This window comes from Sinocyclocheilus anshuiensis, unplaced genomic scaffold, assembly GCF_001515605.1.
Source record: "Sinocyclocheilus anshuiensis isolate Anshui unplaced genomic scaffold, SAMN03320099.WGS_v1.1 scaffold1638, whole genome shotgun sequence".
Lineage (NCBI taxonomy): Eukaryota > Metazoa > Chordata > Actinopteri > Cypriniformes > Cyprinidae > Sinocyclocheilus > Sinocyclocheilus anshuiensis.
In genome coordinates, this window is record NW_015542885.1 from 285,005 (window position 1) to 309,761 (window position 24,757).

Genomic DNA, 24,757 nt, shown 5'->3' on the forward strand with positions numbered 1-24,757 from the left:
TTGTTTGTCATTTCTCTGATCACAAATGCAGACATGGTTTTATGTTTACGCGGCGCAATGCAACGCAACGCGTAAAACGACAGTATAAGTCATTATAATCAGTAATTATGTCCCCACTGGATGCAACAAATGCCTCGTTTATAATGGGTTTTAATGTTTTTGTCTCGTCGCTCCGGCCGGACACGGCATCAACAGTATGTGAGGAGCGTAACATTTCCGTCTCACGCTTGAGGTATTCGGCCAATCACAACGCATTGGATAGCTGGCCAATCAGAGCACACCTCGCTTTTTCAGACCGATGAGCTTTGTAAAAATTGACGCGTTTCGAAAAGGCGGGGCATAGAGGAGAAACAATAATGTACAGTATGTGTAAAATAATGTGTTTTTTTTACTTTAAACCGCATAAACACATTTCATTACACCAAATACACAAAATAATGTTCTTTTTAGCAGCATCATATGACCCCTTTAAAACTTTATGCTGCTTTATGCTGGACAGTATTTATTTATGCAAGTTGTTCAAATCGCGGTAATCTAATACGGTTTTAATGATAATTAAAAGATGAAACGGTAATACTAACCGTGGGGAATTTTATCATGATTTATCGTCAAACCGGTAATCGTTACATCCCTACCTCCCTGCCTGGCTCTTTTCTTTTCTCACTCCATACATGAAGCCCTTAAGTTGGCTTCCACCCAGAAAAAGTCATATGTCATCCTGAGCCCGTGTTGGAGGCAGGAAGGCCCAAGCCATTATTTTCTTCTGAAAGAGTCGTTGAAGCTGCTGACCTGTTTTATGCAAGAGAGGCATGGCTAACTTTATAGTCAGCATGGCTGCTGCGCGTTTTTGTCTTCGGGTTTGATTAGGACGCTGCCAAAATTTTCTCTGTACAAATGCACCAGATGGAGCCCATGAATGCAGTTGTTCTTTTCTACTAATGAAGTGTTTATGAAGGCCTAATATGAATGGTTTGATTCATGATGATTGATGCCACAAATTAATCTTCTTGCAAGCAACTCATGACAAACGTTTTCTCTGCACTGTGAATGACAAGAACTGAAGTAACTCTGTGTTTTCTCACTTAGGTAAATGTGCAAACGTGAATGAAAGAAATGTTATTCATATGTGCACAAAAGCACTTTTTGAACTCTCCATTGCACAAACATGCATACTCACCAGCATACTCAGGGATTCCTGACTGAAGTGCTCTTCGCAAAACTCTCTCTCGGCACTTCTAGATAGGACGTCACTTGTCAATTAACTGAGAGCGTGTCTACGAGAACGGGAGCTGGAGAAAGGACAGAATTAGTAATGGGATTATTTTGGGGGTCGGCAGACCTGATTCCACAATGCAGGGCAACACTAGTGATTAGCCCAGAGGGGTCAGAGCGGCGACTTCACAATGCACATTAATACTGGTAATTATTTGGAGGGGTTGAAGCATGGCTGAATCTAATGCTCGCCATTAGACTTGAGGGTTTATTCCATTCCTGGGGTTTTCGTTAGAGTGGACTGGTCTCTCTCAGACCAGCTGCTGTGGAAAAAGCCACTCTGTTTGTCACTGAATGCAATTAGTTTTGACTTTATGTATTTGTTAACACTGAGAGAAAGACATGAAAAGGTGGGAGGGGAAGATGAAGAGAGTTTGCTGAAGCACTTCTGTGGACATACATCTCACCAAGGAATTTCGAAACATAGGAATGGGAGCCTTATATAGAAGCATTGAAATGTAGCTACACATTGTTGATTAGAAGTTTTTGTCACTAAAATGTATGTGTGAAAATACAGAATAATTCAGTGTCCTTGAGTAGAAAAAGTAGCAAAAGTAGCTAAGCTGCATTTTTCGCTTGACAGTTGCTCAGTGGTTTTCAAAACAATGTAGTTTTTTCAGCAACAAGTTTTGTAGCAAAATAAGGCTGTTATTATAGCTTATTTGTATATAATGATTTCATCCTAAATTTGATTATGATTATTATTTTTTACATAAATTAATATTTATTTTATTTTATTATTATTACTTTACATACATTTTATAATCAAACTTTAATAATAAAGTATTTTACTTAAAAATATTATAGAATTTTACATATTTAAGGATATTTTTCTCTCTCTCTTCTCTCTTTTTAAGGGTAGCTTGATCTCTTTTAAACCACGAGTAACTTGCAGCTTGGCAAGATAAAGTTTCAGATGGCTTCCCCAACATTGCACAGTAATAATACTAATGTTCTGTCATGTTCAGAGCAGGTGATACGAGATGAAAATAGTGTATTTTTCCAATTGTTCACTAGAAAGAAGACTGTAATCTGAGAAGTTATTTTTTCGTGCAGATTTTTCGTGCAGACTTTCCATTTATTCAGCACATAACATACCCACTACAGGAGAAGATTTCTTTACAAGTTATTAAACCACAATGTTTAAACCGATCAGCTAGTAAGGAACCAAACTCATGCACTTTATAATTAGCACGCACACACTCCTCTTGCCGACCTTTAACAGGATTACAATGTTGTGGGCCTCCTCTAACACATGTGGCTTACTTAAATGAGCTGAGTATGTTACTCTCAACAAACTCCCAGTGCATTTGTGTGTGCTTACACACAGACTTTCACAATCTAACCACACATGCATTTCTCTCATTTATATTTGCACTCCTCAACCTTCAAAAACTAACACACGTGACTGAAAGCAAAGCAGTAACTTGAAAAAGAGACTGTTGTGAAGTGTAATTCACTCATCGTTGCTGTGGTGTTGACACATTTACCCTTTAATATCCTCTCCTAGACATTAATCCGAGAACCCAGAAACGTTTTCTGATCGCTCACCACCTCGTCCGCACACACCTCTGCTCCGAGGCACTCACAGTAACCACAACCCATAACCCTTTGCATGTGCATCAGTATGTCTGAGGAATTCTTGCGCAGTGTCGAATTTTGGCTCACTTGAGAGGGAAAAAAATTCTAGTTTTAATGTTGCTTATTTTCACTGTAAGTTGTTACTGCTTTCTTTGGCTCTGATTTGATGCATGTAATCAAAACATTAGATTTTATCCATTCCGTTTGAGATTTAAAGAGTCTGCCTGTTTCTCCACTGCAATGTTCTCCATGTCATGAGCCGTTCTTGGTAGTTTTTTTAAGGCACAGATTGCTCGCTAAGCAAGAGCGTCCATTCAATGGGCAGCATAGTGCATTCTCCCTGTCTTTGTGTGGCAGCCTCCCTTTAAAGGCCCTTGGCTAAGAGGAGGTGGGAGACTGAAGCCGACAGCGAGAACATTAGCATGGCAAAAGCTCCTAGAATCAATAAGGGCCTTTTTCTATCTCTCTTTTTCCCTCTCATTCTCTCTCTCTCTATCTCGCTATATCTTTACCTAGAGACCACAACCTTTTCTGGCATCAACCAGCACCGTACAGACGTCCCCTTCATTTTCCAGGTTCACCAACTTCAGAGTTGGTACTGTCTGAAAAACTAAAGCTATAACTTACAGAGGCTGCGTTTACACTTGGCATTAACATGCGACCTGTATCCGGATGTTGCCCACATACACATTTAAAAGACAAGTGTAAACGCACTTCTGATCGGAATGTTATCCGATCAGCGTGTCCTGGTCCAGAGGTAGTCGAGGACGCATTGTGATCGGATCTCAGTGTAATGTAAACGCAATCCAGCCATCGTGTCTGCATTCGCAGGTCGACATCACGCAAAACGCCGTGTCCTGATTGACAGATGATCCGATCTGGGGTGCGTTTCCCAAAAGCAACTATGGTCGCAAATTTCGTCGTTACCAATAGATTTCAATGGAACTAACTACCATAGTTAGCTCACGATGCTTTTGGGAAATGCACCCCTGCTTGATCAGATCACGGTGATCGCATGTTAATGCCAAGTGTAAACGCAGCCAGACATGGAGCTTTATAAGGGTATTATGAACGTTTGCAGGTTTTAACCTGCCAAATTTAGATTTCTAGTAGAGAAAAAAAAAACAGGAGGTGATCAGGAGGAGACAGTGGAATAGGATCAGGAGCAGAACTCAAATTTGCGTTTTCCACATGAGCACCACGGCTAAACCGTAGTTCATATTTTAAAGCATACATTTCTTAAGGGGTTTGTCTTTGGGTTTGAATTTGTTTTTGTGTTCACCATGAGCTGTCAAAGCACGTCCCACCGCTACTGGCTGTGGCCCAGTTGAGAGTAGCCCTTTGCAGTCTCTGCGGTCTGACCGCTGAACAAAACAAGTGGACGGGACACGACCCGTTCTTGGCAGCATCAGCTCTTCAAGAGAGCACCACTTAGCCAGGGTTCATGCCGAATGCACCGCCCCGACCCCTTCTGCAGAATTTAATATAGCGGTCCAGAGAGAGCCCATTGCCAAGCCTGCTTGAAGTGAGTGCTATTTGCTAATGATTGTAAGAGTAATCCTGCCTGTGAGATGTGTTGAAAGAGACAGACAGGGCTGAAGGGGGTGGTTTATGGAGTGCCAGAAAAGCAACTGCAGGCCAGAGCATTTGCAGTGAGGGGAAAAATGTTGGCTTTGCAATGAGGGGACAATGATTCTGCGCCCTCTGAAGCGAGGCAATTATGACCACGAGTGAGTAGTGGAAAAAAACACAAACAGAGAAAAGAGTGAAAGTGATGAAAAAAGAACAAGAGAAAGAGAAAGTGAGAGGTTTTTGAGCTTTTACCTTAGTAGTAGCATATTTTTGGAAGTATACAAAATACTCTAAAAGTAAAGTACCATGCTACTGCCATGGTATTTTGGTATTTTTTTAAATACCACAGAGTATCATGTAAATTCCATTTCAGTACCATAGCATATTTTAAAGTACCATAGTATTACCATCTGATGCCTTCGTAAAATAGTTTCACCACAGTACTTTTTTGTAAGGGTTGGAGTACAATGCAAACAGTGTTGTTATTGTTAACTATAAAAAGATTTGTAGTTGTAGCTTATTGAAATAAAACTGAAATAAAGTAAAATATTAATATTAGATGAAAACAGAAAATGTTAAAATACTGTAATTATAATATAATAAATACTATAATTAAGTGAAGTGATGTGCGGCCAAGTATGGTGAACCATACTCGGAATTTGTGCTCTGCATTTAACCCATCCAAGTGCACACAAACTGTAGTGAACACACACACACCTGGAGCAGTGGGCAGCCATATTGCTGCGGTTGGGGGTTCGGTGCCTTGCTGAAGGGTCTCACCTCAGTCGCTGGTTATTCACTCCCCCCACCAACAATTCCTGCCAGACCTGAGACTCGAACCCGCAACCTTCAGGTTACAAAGGTATTTGATGCCTTTGTTTTGATGCCGATGACCAATTCTTGCCAGACCTGAGACTCGAACCCGCAACCTTCGGGTTACAAGTCCGATTCTCTAACCATAATAATAATAATAATAATATTATAATATATTGTTTTTTGACAGCCGATGGCGATGCCGATATCTTGGAAAGCAGGGTGGTCGATGGCCGATATAAAGCCGATATAATTTTATGTATTTTAATTAATATTTAAGAAATTTGAAATCATTTGAAAATTGATTAAAAAATAAATGTGTTAAATAAACATACTTGTACTTTAGATGACAAAGTATTTTCACATATAAATAAATATTTAATAAAAATATAATTAAAAAGGAAGTAAACACTGTAACACAAGTTTGTGTGCATTAATCATATTTTTTCAAATAAAGCCAAGGTAACACTCATTTTACATACAGCACACAGTGAAAATGACATGAATATGACAGTGGGAAAATGCATAAAGCGCAGCATAATTTAAAATCACGAGTTTAAAGTTTGTCCATCGCGTATCTCCAGTGAAGCTGAACTCTCCTCCTGTCAGCATTCAATTCGCACGGACCGATCGTCAAACAGAGAACCACGCGATCATGCAGGATACACATGCACACTTCAGAAGATCTCACAACTGGATCCGACTAAGTTTGCAAGGTTTTTGAAATTGGATGTTTATTAGACATTGCATCATCTCACACACGCACACTGTGACGATGAGGAATGTTTGCATGCAGCATGTGGATCAAGGTATATCAGTCACTGCAGATGTAATTAATAAGCAGAAGAAAGCGGAAACCGATCAATGAGGGAATTGGTGTGTTCGTGCTGGAGGGCAGAGATGATAATTATCTTTCTTTTTCTCATTCTGTTTTTCGCTGTACTTCTTTCTCAGTTCATTCAGGCATAGCATCAGATAAGCAGTGAAAGCAGTGTTTGAAAAGACAACTTGCAGCATTTTGTGGAAGTAATATGTATACACACCATATAAGAACAACATTTGTTTAAATGTGAATATATATAAAAATACATTCTGTAGAATGTATTTAATATTTAATGGTCTATATTCTGTTTAGAGTAAAATAACAAGTCTGTGAAGTGACAAGGAGAAGCAAAGAACTGCATAAAAGGCTATAAACTACATAAATGTCATGAAAAGTCCCTGATATTCTGACATGAACCTGGTAATTCATGAGATAATGTGAATGTGTGTGTGTGTGTGTGTGTGTGTGTGTGTGTGTGAGGTGGATTAGCTGCTGTTGATCCTCCTGAGCAGTGGTTTCAGAGATAAGCCAGCATCATAAAAGTGTCATAAATATGTTAGCCATTAGCAAACCCACAAGTCTTGACTTCAGTTTCACTGCCTTCGGCAAGTGAGTCTGTGTGTGTGTGTGTGTGTGTGTGAACTTTCTTTTTTCTTATTCTTCAGAGAAGCAGCCAAATTGTCCAATATGCTCAACTTCTAATCAATTTCTCAGTCACATTTCTGGGTTTCAACATATTTTTAATGCACTTATGGGATAATGCATAAAAAATGCTGGATATAAACATGCGGAAAAAAATTTAATATACCAAGAAAAAATATATATTTATTATTATTATTTAAGACCTTCACGTAAACCACTACAGGTGCATCTCAATAAATTAGAATGTCGTGGAAAAGTTCATTTATTTCAGTAATTTAACTCAAATTGTGAAACTCGTGTATTAAATAAATTCAGTGCACACAAGGAGCCCCTACCAAGTATTGAGTACATGTACAGTAAATGAAAATACTTTCCAGAAGGCCAACAATTCACTAAAATTTTTTTTTTTATTGGTCTTATGAAATATTCTAATTTGTTGAGATAGTGAATTGGTGGGTTTTTGTTAAATGTGAGCCAAAATCATCACAATTAAAAGAACCAAAGACTTAAACTACTTCAGTCTGTGTGCATTGAATTTATTTAATACATGAGTTTCACAATTTGAGTTGAATTACTGAAATAAATTAACTTTTCCATGACATTCTAATTTATTGAGATGCACCTGTATGAAAGCACATTTACTGAATAGATTCCTTGTTCCCCGTTTTAATTTCTGTTTTGCTCAAATTTCCCCTGAAGTGAATTTTGTTTTCTTGAACACAAGATTGAAATTTGATGCAAAAATTGTTTTTACATAATTCTTTTTTTTTTGCTTTTTGCATAAATTAAATTCATAACAGTGTCAGGAGGTGATGGAGAAAAAAATGGGCCGAAACAGAGAGTGATATAGATGGAAAGAGTCTCACTTCACTTGTGTGTGTGAGGAGAGAAATATAACCTGGCAGAGTTAAGTCAGTGTTGAATTTCCGAGAGGACACACACACTCTGAAGACCACCCAGTGCTGAAGCTCCGTTCCCTCTCATTTTCCTGTCCCCCTCTCTCGTTCTTTTCTTTCTACTTCTCCTCACATTTCTATTTATTTTTCCTGCAGTTTTACCTCTTTGTCCGCTATTTATTTACTTGCAATCATCTGAATAGAAACCACCGATTTTGACACAAGTGTCATCAGACCTCTTTACGTGTCCAGCCGAACATCCTCGGATTACATGCATCTAATTGAAATCCTTTTGTCCCACCTGGAACATCTTTCAATACTCATAAACCGACACACATACCTTGTAGAATTCGATAATTCATTCGCTTCCCAACACAATGCCCCGATCCGCTTTTGTCCTCAACTCCACCCTGCATTTTGTCTTTCTATGCAAGACAACAGGTGACTGTTTTAAGGTCTAAAGCCCACAGAAAGCATTCAGAGCTCAGTCTGAGATGTCGTCATTGAGATGAACATTGTCCTCATGGTGGACGGTAGGACGAGAGCGCTGACCCTGAATATTGGGGCATGGGCTGGTAATTACGACCCTATTATGTCACAGGCAGTAAGCTCATCTCTTCAATTGTCCACCAGAGTGGACAATGAGACCGTCATTGTCCTGCTATTGTCCAGCCCAGTTGTCATAGGCTTCATGGAGAGAGAGTGGAAAGGTCAGATCTGTAGGGGGGGATGAGAGCTGTGTGTGGAATTGAAACCAGGAGCTGTTAGGGGTCTCACGAGGGACCTAGGATGGAGGACTTAGGAAGGGAGGGGACAGCTGGTCGTCTTCCGTAAGGGGCTGGGACTGAGAAAACACTCAGGCTCTTAAGCAGGTGGAGGGTGTTAGATATCCTAAGTGTTTGAGAAAAGTGCTACAAGTCAACGAGTGCATTCGCTTATAAACAAGATCGAAGCTCCTGCACTTGAGGTCTCTTGAACACACCTCCAGTTTGCTACCGTGGTTTTAAGCTTCCCAAGAATCCTCTTCAATTAACTCTGTCCTCCAGCCAGCGTTAAGATGAACCAAAGCTGATCAGATGAAACCTCCAGCTCTAATTCCCATCATTCCCCTCCAACACATGGCAACAAAGCACACCGTCCAGTGGAGGTCGTGACCCAGGGCTGCATCTCTTCTCCCTGAGCTCTTTCTGTCTTTCCATCTCTCACCCCCTACTGTTGTTTTATGGGTCTTGTTTATAAAATGACAAAACTGTGTTAATCTCCTCTCAGAAGATGTACCTCTGATCAAGCGTGCTATTGTGGCTGATTGCGAGTGATTGGCCCCTGGGCAGACTGTGATGCGGGGAGAGATAAAACGGAGAAATGGAGGAGAGTGGAAGGTGGTGATTCCCGAGGGTGAGCGCTAATGCGGCCCCAGGGTGAGATTAAAAAAATTGGCCAGCAGAGAGAGAAATTAAGAGAGAAGAAGGCAGAGAGTGATGAGGGAAAGTTATTTGAAGTACTGTGTCTTGACCAGTGCTGGGGAAAGTTACTCTTAAAAGTAATCCATTACAATATTTCGTTACTCCATAAAAAAGCAACTAACTGCATTACTTCTTTCATTTTTATGGAAAGCAACGCATTGTTACTTTTGTGTTACTTTTTGTCACCTGAGCTGGGCTTGCTTATGAATATGAATTTTAATAACAAAAAACCCAAAAGTTATATTTTTGGCAACTGTAAAGGCCCTTTCACACCAAAAGTAAAATTAATAAACCTCAGCCTGAAGGAAATGCCTCTGCCTCTGCACGTCACTCTCAATTTATCTTAACACGGGGGCAGTAGAGGAGTCAGTGAATAAATGGGAAAACAAAGTAACTTGCATTACTTATTTTAAAAAGTAAGTAATGTGTTACTTCACTAGTTATTTGAAAAAAGTAATCTGATTACGTAACTCGCGTTACTTATAATGTGTTACCCCCAACACTGGTCTTGACCTCCTGCATCTTGACTGTCCTTTATATTTGTGAAATGCAGGGAACTTTTCTGTCCTCATTTGAAGTGAAAATGCTGTGTGAAGTAACGGTATGACATACAGTTAGAATGTATTTCATGTTTAATATGGATCTATATTTTGGATTGGACTATATTTTTCACTGTGGCTTCATGACTGGTTAGGAGCAGTGTAAAAGGGCAATCACACTAGATTTTACATATGAGAAAATATTTAATTTAATTTTAATTAATTTAATTTTGTAAAATATTTTTTTATATTATTGTTTTTAATTCTTTTTTGTATTGCTATTTTTTATATCATCTAGTGCTTAATACTAATAAAAAATCCATAATACTGTTAAATGTCATAGTTTAGCAGATCTCAAAATTAATCTTTCAAATTTTGATGCCTAAATTCACTGTAAAGCATTTGATTGAAAGGAATGCAAATGATTGACAAAAAAGTATAAACTTAAAAAAAAAATTCTACAACATCAATGAGTGTGTTCCTAATTGAAGTTCCCTTTCTTTCATACTATTATTGATGCAAAACCACCAAAATGAGAGTTTCCCCCATGCTCTCCCCATTTTCACCCAAGAGGCCAGTCTGTGACGTTCAGATCCTCTGTTGGTCTAACGTCTTTTTTCTTTACGAACTTGCAGGTCAGAGTTCACCAAACCCAAACTTTTGTAGGCAGTGAAAGACAAATATTCTTCACATTTGTTCGCATTCATATGAATGTAAGTGAATGGCACACAAAGCCTTTAAGGGCCGTCCTCTCGACACACGAAAGCTTGTTTGTCCTATTTGTCATATAAAAGCCTTGTGTTTCTTTCCCATATTGCTTTGCTAAAGCATGCATGATTATCGCTAAGAGCATTATTATGATTTGTGATATTCCACATGGAGCGTTTATATTGATAGGACCTTTTAGGGAAACACATCTGTAAACTATCTACAGGTCAATAAACTCTTAGATAAATGTCATAAGTAGTGGCTTTATTCATGTTCAAATGCTATCTGTACTTGTGCGGGTATCGATGGCTTTGTAGAGAAAAAAGTCAATAAAAGACCTCAAAGCATTCCTTTGTCTCTGTCACCATAAATAGGAAATTATGCTGTGTGTGTGTGTGTGTGTGTGGCATATTAGAAGGAGCAACAGAAAAAAAGAAGGAAGTAGAAAGACAAACAAACAAAGGACGAAAAGAATAAAGCTGGAGGGAGGACAAAAATGGGCGAGAAATAAAAGAAAGCGGACAAACTTGAAAAGAGATTGAACGAGAAAAAAGAGCTATAGAACAAATGCGGAGAGGGAGAGAGAAAGGGCTTGGCTTGGGTGTTCGGATTAATGACAGTGCATTCCTCTAGTATCACTTCCTCTCTTCATTAGAGTGTCATAAAGCCGTGCACTGCTGTCTGTCATTCAGACATTCCACACCACTCCCTTACAGTGTGTTCACAGGCATGACATAAACACTCACACACAGAGTGTCATTATGATAGCTGGAGGTGCAAGACTAAGAGTTCTATCTCAAAAGGATGAGCTACTGTAGCAGCATATGTTAAATAGTTCATGATCATTAACGTCTCAATTTTCTCTCACTTTCTTTCTCTTCACAGCCTGTAAGATCGGTTACTACAGAGCACTGGCTACAGACGACATCTGCTCTAAGTGTCCCCTGCACAGTTACTCCATTAGGGAGGGATCCACTTCCTGTGCCTGTGACAAAGGCTTTTTCAGGTCTGAGACAGACCCTGCCTCTATGCCATGCACACGTAAGTGTATTTCACTCTACACACTTTATCTGGGTTCACACTAACTATGCTCACCAAGGCTGCATTTATTTGATTAAAAAATACAGTAAAAACAGTAATATTTTGAAATATTATTTTTGAGTTTCAAGTTTTCTATTTCAATACATTGTAAAATGTAATTACTCCAGTCTTCAGTATCACATGATCTTCAGAAATCACTCTAATATGCTGATTTGGTGCTCAAGAAATATTTCTTATTATTGTCAATGTTGAAAACAGTTGTGCTACATAATGTACTTGTGGAAAACTTGATAGAACAGCAATTATTTAAAATAAAATTTTTGGTAAGATCATAAATGACTGTACTGTTAGTTTTAATCAATTTAAGGCATCCTTGCTGAATAAAAGAATTGATTTCTTGAAAAAAGAAAAATACTGACCTCTAACACATCAGTCAGATGATCTCTTTCTGTGTGCCGTTCTTGGCTAGAATAAGCTGTAATGTGGACCAGATTATGCTTGGAGTCAAAAGTCTGGCTACGTGAGACTAAACACAGACATAAACAAACCACCCTGGACATGAGTAATCATTAGACCAGGTCAGGGATTTGAATTGAGGAAGCACATATCACTCAGGAGAACCAGCACCGCCTGGACTTGTATCAGACTGCAGCTGTTCACTTCACACACCAGTGGAGCTGTTTTCCTAAAGGTTAAGGACAAAAACCGTGTTTGACAGTGACAAATTATTGGATGTTTAATTGTAGCGGATGCTATTTTGTGTCTTTTATTCCTGCGTTGCCTAATCAAAAAGTTTTGTGGCTGACTGAAAATGTGTGTGTGTAGCAGTGAGTTGGGAGGAGCCCTGTCATGATGAGTAAAGATGGATATGTGTGTCAGACCCTGAGGTGAGCCATAGACTTGATAACAGTGTTCTGCTTGTTAAATAGAGACCTGCATCGAAGCGCCGGCAGTCGACGCGCCACAGCTCTGAGCCAAGACGACAGGGTTAATCGTAAAAAACGAACATACACGTCAAGTCGTGCATGACACGGTCTTTCTCACCTATGAATCACTCAGGTTTTTGCAGACACACACGCACGCTCATTATCAAGCATTATGTGATAAATTTATTAAAGATCTCTGGGAAAAGGGCAGAGAGGCACCCAGGCCAGATGTGTTCATGGTGTCAGATTTAATGGGGTTTCCAGATCTGAATGATCAGGGGCGGCAGTTGTGGGGAAAGGGCTCTCTTGCACCTACAGTATCAGGCGTCCGGACGTGCATTTTACATATCGGATTGTCTTTCTTGCTTCTGTCTCCTTTCTCTAGCCTCTATAATTGGAGCTCTCTTTCATATCGCCGTCTGTCGTTCACCCAGAAGCACCCGTCACATACTCAACAGCCAATTCACTAACAGCGCACGCAAAAAAAAGAGATAAAAAGGCGCTAGGTAGCAAGGGAGGGAAAAAAGCGAAATGCGAGAAAGTGGGGAGACAGACAGCGAAGAGGTGCGAGAGAAACGACCCCATTACGCTTGCTGAGCCGAGCCTCTCTCTCTCACCTTATCGTATTAAAATGCAGCGAAGCCAGTCGACTTAATCAGCTCCTGTCAATCACGGAGCGTATGGCACCGAGCCACCGTGGGAGCGTGCTCAGTTCACCCCAGTCTGCCGGGTGGGTACAGCAGCCATACTTAATACAGGTTAAACAGAGTTTAAAGACCATTTACACTTAAAGCTCAGCCAGGAGGAATTCAATCTAATCCAGACCTAGGTCAGATATGTCTTTGAAGTGTTTAAATGATTTGGAGGATATGGAGATATTTGAAAATGGCTTTTGCCATATGGGGAGACCTCAAGGAGGGATAATGAGACACATCCTGTTTGAATGTTTGTACTCTTCACTCACTTTTTCGAGTTTGATGTTGGGCATGTGGTTGTTGAGACCACCCATAGGAATGACAAATCTCAAATGAGATCTTTTATAAAGTGAAGTGAGTAATCTTTTTTTACAAAGTACCAGCTAAATATGCCAACTTTGGCTTAATCAATTGTGTCGTTTGGAAGCGAGACCTGCTTGTCTAGCAAATAGCAGATGAGGAGACACACTTCAGCATTAAAATTTAATTTGTTTCTTCATGACAGCAATGAGATTCAAATGCAGAGACTTTTTTTTTTTACATAAGAGCATTTGTTAAATTCGAATGTGCAATGTTTCCTGTGCAAAAACAGTCTGTCATGATTTTTATTGCAAACTGGTATTTGTTATTATTTTAATTATCATAATCACAAACACTACTTTGTAGCGTAAATAGTTTTACAGTTTACTGAACTTTGTTATTCTTTTAGTTATTTACCTATTGCAGCTAATGTGTCAGAAGTCTCGCACATTCACAGGAAATAACTTGCTCCCACATCGAAAAATAAGGTGGATATCTCTTGCTCCTCAGATTTCATCATGATATAAAGACTCTAACAACCTCAAATCATCTGGAGTTTCAAAAGAGATTTCAACAGTGTCTCAGACTGTCAAGATTTGAGATTTCAATCTGAATTTAGACATTTCTCATCCAGACTTTACAAATTATCTGCTCTATAAAACCCAGATTAATTTTCTAATAATATAAAAACACTATAATTTATGTTAACAATTCTAGTTCTTCTTTCTATATTTATTTCTCTTCAGGAATTTTAGGATAAACCTCTATATTCAAGTTCATATTTTAATATAACATAACCGAGAGCTCAATTAAGTCTCCTGAGCAATAAAAGAGCAACCTCCTAGCAATAAAATATTCCTCCGGGCAACTTTTGTGAGAAAGTCAACCTGGGATTGCTGATTTAGAGAACGATATTTATGATGAGAACGTCATTGCTATACCAGAAATTGCAACGAGGGCGACCAAATTAGCATTTATGAGATCCCTATCAGCAAGTTGCTCAATTATGGAGATGTAATCATTCTCTCTCTCTTTCTCTCACTCTCTCGTGGGTTGAGTGTATTTCCTTTTTGCACAGCTAGCACTGCGTCGCCTGTGGTGCTGGTTTGTCATAAATGTAATTATCTTTAAATTCAGCAGCGCCTGGTTTACAAAAACACCACGGAGAAAAAACAGCGCAAATGTACACAAATACACACAAGCACACAAACAGACTTGTATCCGTCATAGGCTGTAACATCATCTGCCTGCAGTGGCAATAAAAGGGTGTTTGTGTGTGTGTGTGTGTGTGTGTGTGTGTGTGTGTGTGGTGGGTTGAGTGTATTTCCTTTTTGCACAGCTAGCACTGCGTCGCCTGTGGTGCTGGTTTGTCATAAATGTAATTATCTTTAAATTCAGCAGCGCCTGGTTTACAAAAACACCACGGAGAAAAAACAGCGCAAATGTACACAAATACACACAAACACACAGACAGACTTGTATCCGTCATAGGCTGTAACATAATCTGCCTGCAGTGGCAATAAAAGGGTGTTTGTGTGTGTGTGTGTGTGTGTTTGTGTATGTTTGTGTGTGTGTGGGTTTGTATTTGTTTGCCATTGAAGATTCCCTTGCCAAGGGTGTATTTTGAGATCAATCTCTGCCACAGTCATAATCCTGTTTTGTTTGTTCCAAAACTTCCAGACATCACTGTAGCGGAAACGAAACATAAATCATGTGCATATTTTGTCATAATGTATCTAAACTGTGTTTCTTTTTCCAAAATTGTCTTTTCATAGAGCCCCCATCTGCTCCTCAGCACCTTATTTCCAATGTGAACGAGACCTCTGTGAATCTGGAGTGGACTGCTCCAGCATCCTCCGGTGGCAGGCAGGACCTCGCTTACAACGTCATTTGCAAGCGGTGCAGTTCTGACGGTCAGCACTGTCAGCCCTGCGGCAACGGCATCCATTTTTCCCCTCAGCAGCTGGGCCTACGCACCACCCGGGTATCCATAAACGACCTGCAGGCTCACACCAACTACACCTTTGAGATCTGGGCAGTCAATGGGGTCTCCAAGCAGAGTTCCGGACCAGAACAGGCGGTGTCTGTGATGGTTACCACCAACCAAGCGGGTAAGTGTGTGGTTTATGTTCACAAATAATTGTTGAACATGATATTCCCACTATTATGACTTCATTAAATACCAGCCTGATGTCGTCATGTGATCTGGTCACAGGCTGATGTGTTGAATTTGTCACCACAGTCTGATACAGAACATAGTCATCAAGTCGGTAATCAGCTTCCCATCTGTGAAAGTGCTCTGTCTTATATCACCACAGAGACATTTCTAATTACTCCTTGTCTGTGTCTGTCAGAATGAATTTTTATGACAGTAAACCGCGTGTCGGGTTAAATTGCGCATATGTGCATTTGTTGGCTGCTCACATTTGTTTGCGCTGAGTGGACTATTAACTTTTACAAGGTGTTTAATTTCGGGTTCTTGAGAAAGCGTGAGACAGGAAGTGCCTTTTTGTCTGGCTTTGGGGATTTTGTGTGTAGGGCCCCCAGGAGTGGGGTCTTTCAAAGGTCTTTCTCACCATCATTGTCTTGGTGAACTCTGACTATAATACCCATCACACCTGTCTGTACACTCTTCAAACAGACTTTCACTCCTGACCGTCTGTTCTTTGGGACTCTGAGCAGGTATTGCCCTACAGCACTGAAGAATTGGTGCTTGCTAAAGTTCATATCAGTATAAATATTTTTACTATTTCTAGCCACCACCCAGAACACACTACCAGCTGCACAGTAACACTTAAAAAAAAAAAAACTCAGAACACCCTAGAAAGCACCTGAGATTGTTCTTGCAACCACCAAGCTCCCCCTAGCAACTGCGTGAGTGGTTTTAACACCCCAGTAACCACCTATTGTTGCCTATGCAGCCACTCAGAAAAGCTTTGGAACTGTGTAGCAGCAAGTTTTCTTGATTTTTGTCAGGAAATGTAATAATCAAGCAAATATAAATATTAAACACTCATCTGTTTATAATCATAATTTTCATCTGCACTGAAGAATTGAGCCAGGATCATTTTATGGTCTGGCTTCCCCTTTGGCAGCTGTAGAGTGTCATTGATAAAAACCCTAAAGATTACAGATAAGCATGTGCTCCCTAGATGACTGCATCAATTGACCTTCTGTAGTAGCAAAGTGAAATTATTAGAGAAAGAAAAAAATCAGAATCACTTGAGTGATTCTCATATTGGATCTTGAATGATCATATAATGGGCACTTCACTTTGGTGATTCAACATTTTTTCTGGGAGTTACGAAGCTGTAATCACTACATTTTCAGATGCTAACCTGCGTAGCTTCCAGTGTTTAGTTGTTTTTCAGGTTTTCTCAGTATGACAATTCAAATATCTCGAATATCATACCTCCTCATTGATTTATGGCGCTAACATGTTAATGTTTCTTTGAAACAACTGGGCGTTTGGGGTGCTCTAGCAATATTAAGCTTTTTCTCTTTGTGTTTTTCTCCTTCTCCAGCTCCCTCTCCAGTTACCACCATCCAAGCCAAGGACATCACCAGACACGCTGTGTCTTTGGCATGGCAACAGCCTGAGAGACCCAACGGAGTCATTCTTGAGTACGAGGTCAAGTACTATGAGAAGGTGAGAAGATTCATGGGAAAGTAGTTTCCAAAATTTTCCCCTGATGAGATTATCCATGCTGAAAAGACTAGCATAGCTGGTCACCAGCATATGTTGTGTTTTGGATGTGAGTGCGCAGCCCCACAAGGCTTCTTAACCAGCTTGGTCAACCTGCTTCACCATGACCATGCTGGTTGGAAACATTCAGTTTTGCATGTGTTTCGTGAGGTTTCTCATCCTGACAGCATGGGATGAGGGATGAACTTTGGAAAATGTAGTTCAGGATTAGGCCTAGTTACATAATTTACTTGTTAGGAACTCCAAATGGGAGAGATGCTTCTTTGAAACTGCAGATTAAGATGTAGCAATCAAGGTGAAGCCTTCACTTAAGTCTTTAACATGTCAGGTACATCAAAACGAGAGAGCTGCATTTTAGTTCATGGCCAGACCAGACTCTCTCACACTCGCAGCAGGAGTCTGGTGAACCGGCGGGTCAGAACAGCATGGGGTGGATGGACATGCAGGCCGTTGGGATACAGAGAGGATAACAGCATTCTCCTCTCTCTGCTCCTGCTGTGTCTTCCTCTGGCTGACTGATTACAGATTGCAGCAGTGGTCAGATTCTTTTCCCTTACACTGTGAGGTTTTCCATTGCAAACACACTCTGACACACACACAAGACCAAGACACAAAGGTTCTTGTTTCGTGATCCAACAATTACAAGCCAAACATTAGGGGACATTGGGAAAAAAAATTAAACTTAGTTCTTTGCTTGTTTTGGTTCAAACTCGACATTGTTTAAGTGGTTTGGATCTAGTGATGAAACGGGAATTTTGAACAAGCAAATTCAGGTTACACCCAAGGGAACGAGCGAAAACAAAGATGGCAACCTTGTTTTTGTACAACGAGGCTGTGGTTTTCCCTACAAAAGCCTGGCTGTAGTTTCTGTGTCAGATATTAAACAAATCCCTCTTCCGTTTTGTTTTATCAGTGTTTGATTCCAAATAAAACAATCCTAATGACCAATCCCACAAGTTGGTTCAACATTTCCTGTTTCTCTCATCCAATCAGGATCAAAACGAGCGCAGCTATCGCATAATGAAGACCTCGTCACGAAATGCTGAGATCAAAGGACTGAACCCGCTCACCTCCTACGTGTTTCATGTGCGTGCCCGCACTGCTGCTGGCTACGGAGACTTCAGCGCCCCCTTCGAGTTCATGACCAATTCAGGTAGGTTTCCATGTACGTGTTACTGAACCGACAAATGTCAAGTCTTTGTTCCCACAATTAGAGACTGGTGTTGAGTTTTAGGGTGGATCAGCCATTCATTCGGAAACTATTTCTCTAAAGTAACGTAATTATAGCCTTTGTGTATGTTTTCCTTTTCTTGTCAAGTTTCTTTGTTTGCTGACTACAAAAATATTTTTAAAAGCTCTTTAAAGTAACTCTGTAACGAGTGGAATGTTTTGGAGATTTGATACTAGGTCATTTCAGCAACTTAAAAAAACAGGATTTGCTCCTCACTAATGAAACCAGGCTCTTCAATAAGAATTCAAAATGGCTGACAAGATTAATCTGATGCTTTAAATGAGAATTACACATTTGAGATAAACTTTAATCTTGTTTCTCCTTTTAGTTCCTTCTCCCATCATCGGAGATGGTGCCAACTCCACCGTGCTGTTGGTGTCTGTGATCGGCAGTGTGATTCTGTTGCTCATCTTCATTGGAGTCTTCATCATCAGCCGCAGGTAAGCCACCAGGCCCAACTGGGTGTCAGTCGTCTCACAGATACTGTCTGAATCTGGAAGGATTCCTCCATCTCTCCACTTGTCCCTGTGGGCATCTCCATCACCTCTCCCTCACCCTGTCTGTCATCCTATATCAGTCAATCTGTTGTGCTCCTGCTGTCTTCCCCTCTCTCTACCTGTCCATCAGTCTGGTTCTCATGGCACTTCCTCCTCTTTCCTGCTCTCTCGCTCTCTTTTTCCCTGTGGTGTAGCTAGTGGTATTGTGACAGGCCACTGGCAGCTCTGCCTGATTAGTCTCCGCTGTGCTGCTACGTGTCTCTGTGCCGTGTGTGTCGAAATACGTAGGGAACACGTACCATTCCCAAGGGAGCCGAGAAGCACGGCAGGACGGCGTATGTGCGCATACATGTACGTCTCTGTACTGTACTCAATCAGAGCGGCTGTCATACTTCCACGGGCAAAACGTCATGGTTGCTTTGCCTTAATCAAACAACTTTTCCTTGCCAAACTCTCTCCCAGTTACACTCTTACTCCACTATGGTTATCATCAGCTACATTTCCCTTTCATAAGGCCTCCTCCTATTGTGTCTGATTGTAGTTTCCCAAGACCAGGGTGAGAGTGTCTATTCTTACAGTGGTTGACATTGTATTATTATCAGCTGAGATAATCATCTCCGCGTCCTCAAAGTCCCTGAAGAGAAGCATCTCCCTCATTCAGGGTGAAAATAACAATCCAAGCTAATGAATGGGACTTTTGTTTTGGCCAAGCAGCCATTAAGCACTTCCTCAGTGGAGCCCTTCAACAGGAGACAAGACTACACATCCCAAGTAGCTCTCACCTTTGCCCCGTTCTTCTCTACCTTGAGGGGACACCAACCGCTCGATCATGGAGGCGAGGAGGCAGGTTACAGCCTTGCACAAAGCCGTGGGTTCCTCGCTTCGGTACTTGGATAGCACACCTGATAATCTCCTTGTTCCTAAAATAAACGTGTACCGACCGTTCGGGCTGATGGCAGGGCCTCTTCCCACGAAGGCATGGCCCCCTGCAGGCAGAGCTATTTCCAGCTTCTGTGGAGCGCTCAGGCGTTAAAGCCTGGCCTTTTCCTCCTGTTCTACCTGTGGATATGCCCCTTTCCCTCCCTCTAACCTTTTCTTCCTTCACTAGCCCCGAACCTTGGAGGCCTTTGTCAACGCCAGAACGCACTAGAAAAACAATAACAGCAGTTGTGCATTCCTGGCCGAGCTCCCCCCCTTTTTATATACAGGCAGGTGACCCCATCCCCAGCAGGGAGTCTTGGGTTAGGGCAGCTTCCTGGGTGGGGTTGTTATCCGTTCCATTGCTTCTCCTCTGCTCCCTGCGCCCATGCCAAGGGGTCTGTGGTTGGCCCAAAGGGGTCAGCAGGTGATTGGGTGAAATGGGAACTTTGAAGGTGGTGCATACTAGCTCCTTTATGTCATTGTGGACAGACGGGGAGAGATGTTTTTAGGGGAGGGGGTGGAGTGGTTTCAAATGGGATTTTGTTGCCATTTTGGCCACTTGATGAGTTTGTGTTTACTCATCTGTCATTATCTTTACCTCATTCCTGTTTGTTCTTTATCTGTCAATCTCTAAATTATTTCAGATGAAAGGCCAATGGACTTGGTTCATGAACAGACCTTCTTTCTACTTTGATGGTGTACTCTCTCTCTCTGTGCAGCTTTATTAGCTTTACAGATTTTTACAGCCCCACTTTTAAAGAAAAGGTTAAAAGGTTATTCAAAACTTTGACCTGCTTCAATGACTTGGAACAGGATGGTCCTTCATGTGCCGGCCCACCGTGTCTCACACATGCCAGTTAGTCTTTGTGTGTGTTTTGTAGAATTTATGTACATATGTATGCATGTGTTTATTTATTTATTCCCATTTAAGTGTCTGATTTATTTATTTTTTTAACACAAAACATTCATCACAAACCTTGAAGGTGAACAGCCTGTTTTAGGATGTGTTTTACTAATAGTTAAAAGTCAAATAATTTATGGAAAAATTAATACAAAAAAGTTACTTTACCCATCTGACTTTTAAATTGCACACTTTGGTATCCAAAAATCTTTTCTTTTTTTTTGTGACATTGTTAAATCTCAAAGAATCTCATTCTTGTTAAAAAAATTAGACATTGAAGAGATCTCATTTGTGATTTTTCTTTCATGTGAATTATAATCCCTCTCATCTCTTTGTTAACAGGAGAAGCAAATACAGCAAAGCCAAACAGGATTCTGATGAGGAGAGGCATTTACATCCAGGTAATGCTGCGGCCATGTAAATACATATACACTATGACACATTCTCAAATATGTATTTATCATCCAAGTTAAAGTTGTATATAAGAAGCAAAGTTTGTATGTTCTCAATGTGGTAGAGGAGAGGCAGAAGCCAACAAGAGAGGAAGGAGAATGGAAAACAGATGTTGTATATTCATCATTTTGTCTGTCTGCCAGCTATCCTCCCCTGCTCTTCTCTCAACCTCCTAACATGTAGGCACCTCTCTCTGTCTCTCCACAGGGGTTCGAATCTATGTGGACCCCTTCACCTATGAGGACCCCAACCAAGCAGTCCGTGAATTCGCTAAAGAAATCGATGCCTCCTGCATCAAGATCGAAAAGGTCATCGGCATTGGTGAGCAAACGACCTGCTGTTTCCTTTTCGTCTGCCTCAGACTGAGTGTAGCTAGACCACAACTGTTACAGTGAAATGTTAGCCCACCGTTCCAGAGATATCTCATGGGTCATTATGTACCACAGACATTTCTGATTCAAGCCTGATTTTTCCATTTAAAGGAGAATTCGGGGAGGTGTGCAGCGGTCGTCTCAAGATGCCTGGAAAGCGCGAGATCTGCGTAGCCATAAAAACCCTCAAAGCAGGATACACCGACAAGCAAAGGCGAGACTTTCTGAGTGAGGCCAGCATCATGGGCCAATTTGACCACCCCAATATCATCCGACTGGAGGGAGTCGTCACTAAATGTGAGTCTTTTGAGTGTTTTTAATGTGAACAAGCTATTCGTTTACTTTGACCACATCCTTTCAAACTGATTTGTTCTGGTTTTGCATATCATTTGCAAATCGTGACCTTGTTGATCTCACAATTCAAGCTGTGTGCTTCACTGTCTACAGCCATCTTTCATGAAAAGTCTTTTTTACAAAGTGATGCATGATGAGTTTTGTTAAAGTTTGTTTAATTAAATTAAATACAAATTTGTATTGCTTTTTTTCTTGTTTTGAGCATGAACCGCATTAAATTGGAAGGATTTATACTTTAAAACAAGAAATAAGACTTTATTATTCATATTAATACTTTTATTAACTTAAAAATAAATAAAGAATAATTTTAACTTTTTAAAGTTTTATGCAATTATGCTTTTTACATACCTTTTTTTGTATGCCTAGCACCTAAAAGTATGTTTACATATTTTTACTGGAAAACAAGACAAAAATACTAAGAAAAGTATTGTTTGCTGTGTTGCCAGCTTATTTGGCCACCCATTGAAGCTCTGCTGTAGAGCTGATGGTTTTCATTTCTTTAGGTTTTTGACTTTTGCTTTGACTTTTAACCATCAAAAGCCTTTTATTAAAAATTGGACCAATTTGCTTCTAATTTTTTTGTACTGTTGAAGCCTGCCTCCTCTTTGCATCTTAAATGCATTTTGGAACCATGCTGAAGAAATGACGCACTCTCCATTCCTTAATTTGATTAAATCAACCCTGTCTTTTGTAATGCACCCTTCCCACTACCAGAACGGAATCTTGGCCGGCTGGCAGACCTGACATCAAACCTTTTAATAACTTGTTATTGATTGAAAGTTGACTCTCTCATATGTGTGTTACTTCCAGGGTGTAGTTGTGGCCAGACCTCACCGTGCATAACAAATATGTGGAGGACCTGGTGTGTGTCTGTGTGTATGTGTGTGTGTGTGTGTGTGTGTGTGTGTGTGTGTGTGTGTGTGTGTGTGTGTGTGGGACTTCTGTCTGTTTCTATGTCTCTGTATGAATTTGTTATACAAGAGAATGCACTGGCTGAAAGCAAAGCTTTGTATATTCTGCATCTGTTTTGCTTTTTAAAATATACATGTCATCTGAACAATGAGCTTGTTTTAAAGTCAAGTTCTCGCTGTTCAAACGCTCTTGTGTGTGTGTGTGAGCATGGAGCAGTGATTTGCATTAGATGGCTTTGCATTTGACAGCTGGACTGAAGAACACCCTTAGAGTTTTCTGACGCTTGTGGCTCTTGTGCTGTCTGGCAGCTTGGGAGCTCTAGAGAAACACAAAGATAAAGATTTTTTTTTTTTTTTTTTTAAGTTTGTTTTGGTAGACTGCATGGAGAGAGCTGCATTCATATGCAGGGGCTTCTGCAGACACGTAACAATCCCACAATCCCACCGAGTCACATCTTTTCTCCAGACAGCCCTGGCAAATCCCCATCCTCTCTGATGTATTAGTGAAGACAATGCCAACAGATGGGTTACAGAGAGAGAAAGTGAACAGGAGTTAAACAGAGAGCAAAGACAGAGACATAAGTAGCAGGAGAGACACCACTCATGGAAAAATACATGAAAAATAAAAATGGCGATTCTAGGAATGAAAGTACGCCTTTAAGTTTGCCATTTCCCATTTTTGATGAGTTTGTTGGCAATGTGCATGCACATTAACTGGTCTAAACTGAATTGGACTATTTAATTATTTTTATTTTTTTTAGGATTATGAGATAAAATTAAGAAAATTTATGATACCATTGTGATCAGAACTTTTCCTTTCACTGGACTGGCGTCTCATGGCTGTCTTAGTTTGAAGCGTCGGAGTGCTGTTTGTTATTAGCAGACCTTCTCCCAAAATCCTCAGCATGGCAGAAGTAGTGTCTTCAGGATAACTGTTATTACAAACAGACAATGGCAGCCCTCTTGTAGCCTACGCCTCCAACCGGGCCAATTAAACCTGTTAAATAAATTACTAATGATGTAGAAATTGTCCTAAATAAATAAAGACAAAATGCTCCTAAGCCTCAGAGAGCGGGAGAGAAGCAGGATGCCAGCCGTCTACGCAGAAAGCATTCACAGACGGACTTGGTGGGCGCAGTCTTTTATGCGCTGGCATTAAATACAAGATTGTATTTGCATAATGAACACACCGCTAGAACACTGAAATGATTCCTTTGAGGTGAAGCGTGTATGTGCGTATGCGTTTGTAAGCAGCTCTGTGTAGGTATGTGTGTGCGTGTGCCATTGTCCTCTTTTGTGAAGCCCCTGTGCTCCTTCCTTTTGGCTCCATGAGAGAGGACTGCGTTGCCATAGCATTGCCTTGTCTCGGTACTGACTGGCAGGTAATGTGGGAATCCAGCCCTGATAGCCTCCAGCAACGGCTGCATTCAGTAAACAAACCCACACAGAAATCCCACTCGCAAATAGGAGCGAAGAGGAGGAGGGGCTAGCAGACGGACACGTTAGGGCTTGATTGGGAAGTGTCATTCAAATGTGCTAATGTGCGTGCAGAGTGCCTTGAGTGCATGCGGCGACAAACCATAAAATCTCTGCAGTTTTCTTGACATTTTGATGCAAAAAACAGTGTTTTTGCTCTTGAAGACATATGATTGAAGCAGATAATCGGTTCAGGACCCAGATCTACAAACTCTGATTGGTTCTAAATAGGACAAACTGCAGCCAATCAGCTGCTATTATGCAGCTACAAAAGATCTGCTTGCTTTAATGTTGTATTCTGTACAATGGAAGTTGGATTTCCAACTTGGAAACTCAAGATTAAGCAAATTAAATGCATTCATAAGCTAAAGATCTAGCATCTCAAGACATCTCTTATGCTCACCAAGGCTGTATTTATTTGATCAAAAATAACTTTCTAACTTTTTTTTTCTATTTTAATTTTAAAATGTAATGTATTCCTGTGATAATAAAGCTGAATTTTCAGCAGCCATTACTCCAGTCCTCAGAAATCCTTCAGAAATCACTCTAATATGCACTCTAATATAACATTTCTTATTATTTTCAGTGTCAAAAAGAGTTGTGCTGCTTTGTAACATTATTAATGACCTTACTGTTTTTTTTTTTTTTTTTTTTTGTCTTTGCCG

At 40.4% G+C, this 24,757-nt stretch overlaps 1 protein-coding gene across 1 annotated transcript in view; it reads left to right on the plus strand.

The window, feature by feature from the left end:
- Positions 1-24,757, plus strand: part of LOC107694656 (ephrin type-A receptor 4) — a 41,475-nt gene that overhangs the window by 11,753 nt on the left and 4,965 nt on the right. The window contains exons 4-11 of the mRNA XM_016494339.1: positions 11,195-11,350; positions 15,047-15,382; positions 16,796-16,920; positions 17,971-18,130; positions 18,537-18,648; positions 20,870-20,928; positions 21,188-21,301; positions 21,463-21,648. Of these exons, the coding sequence (XP_016349825.1) occupies positions 11,195-11,350; positions 15,047-15,382; positions 16,796-16,920; positions 17,971-18,130; positions 18,537-18,648; positions 20,870-20,928; positions 21,188-21,301; positions 21,463-21,648 (1,248 nt within the window). The remainder of the gene's footprint in view (positions 1-11,194; positions 11,351-15,046; positions 15,383-16,795; positions 16,921-17,970; positions 18,131-18,536; positions 18,649-20,869; positions 20,929-21,187; positions 21,302-21,462; positions 21,649-24,757) is intronic.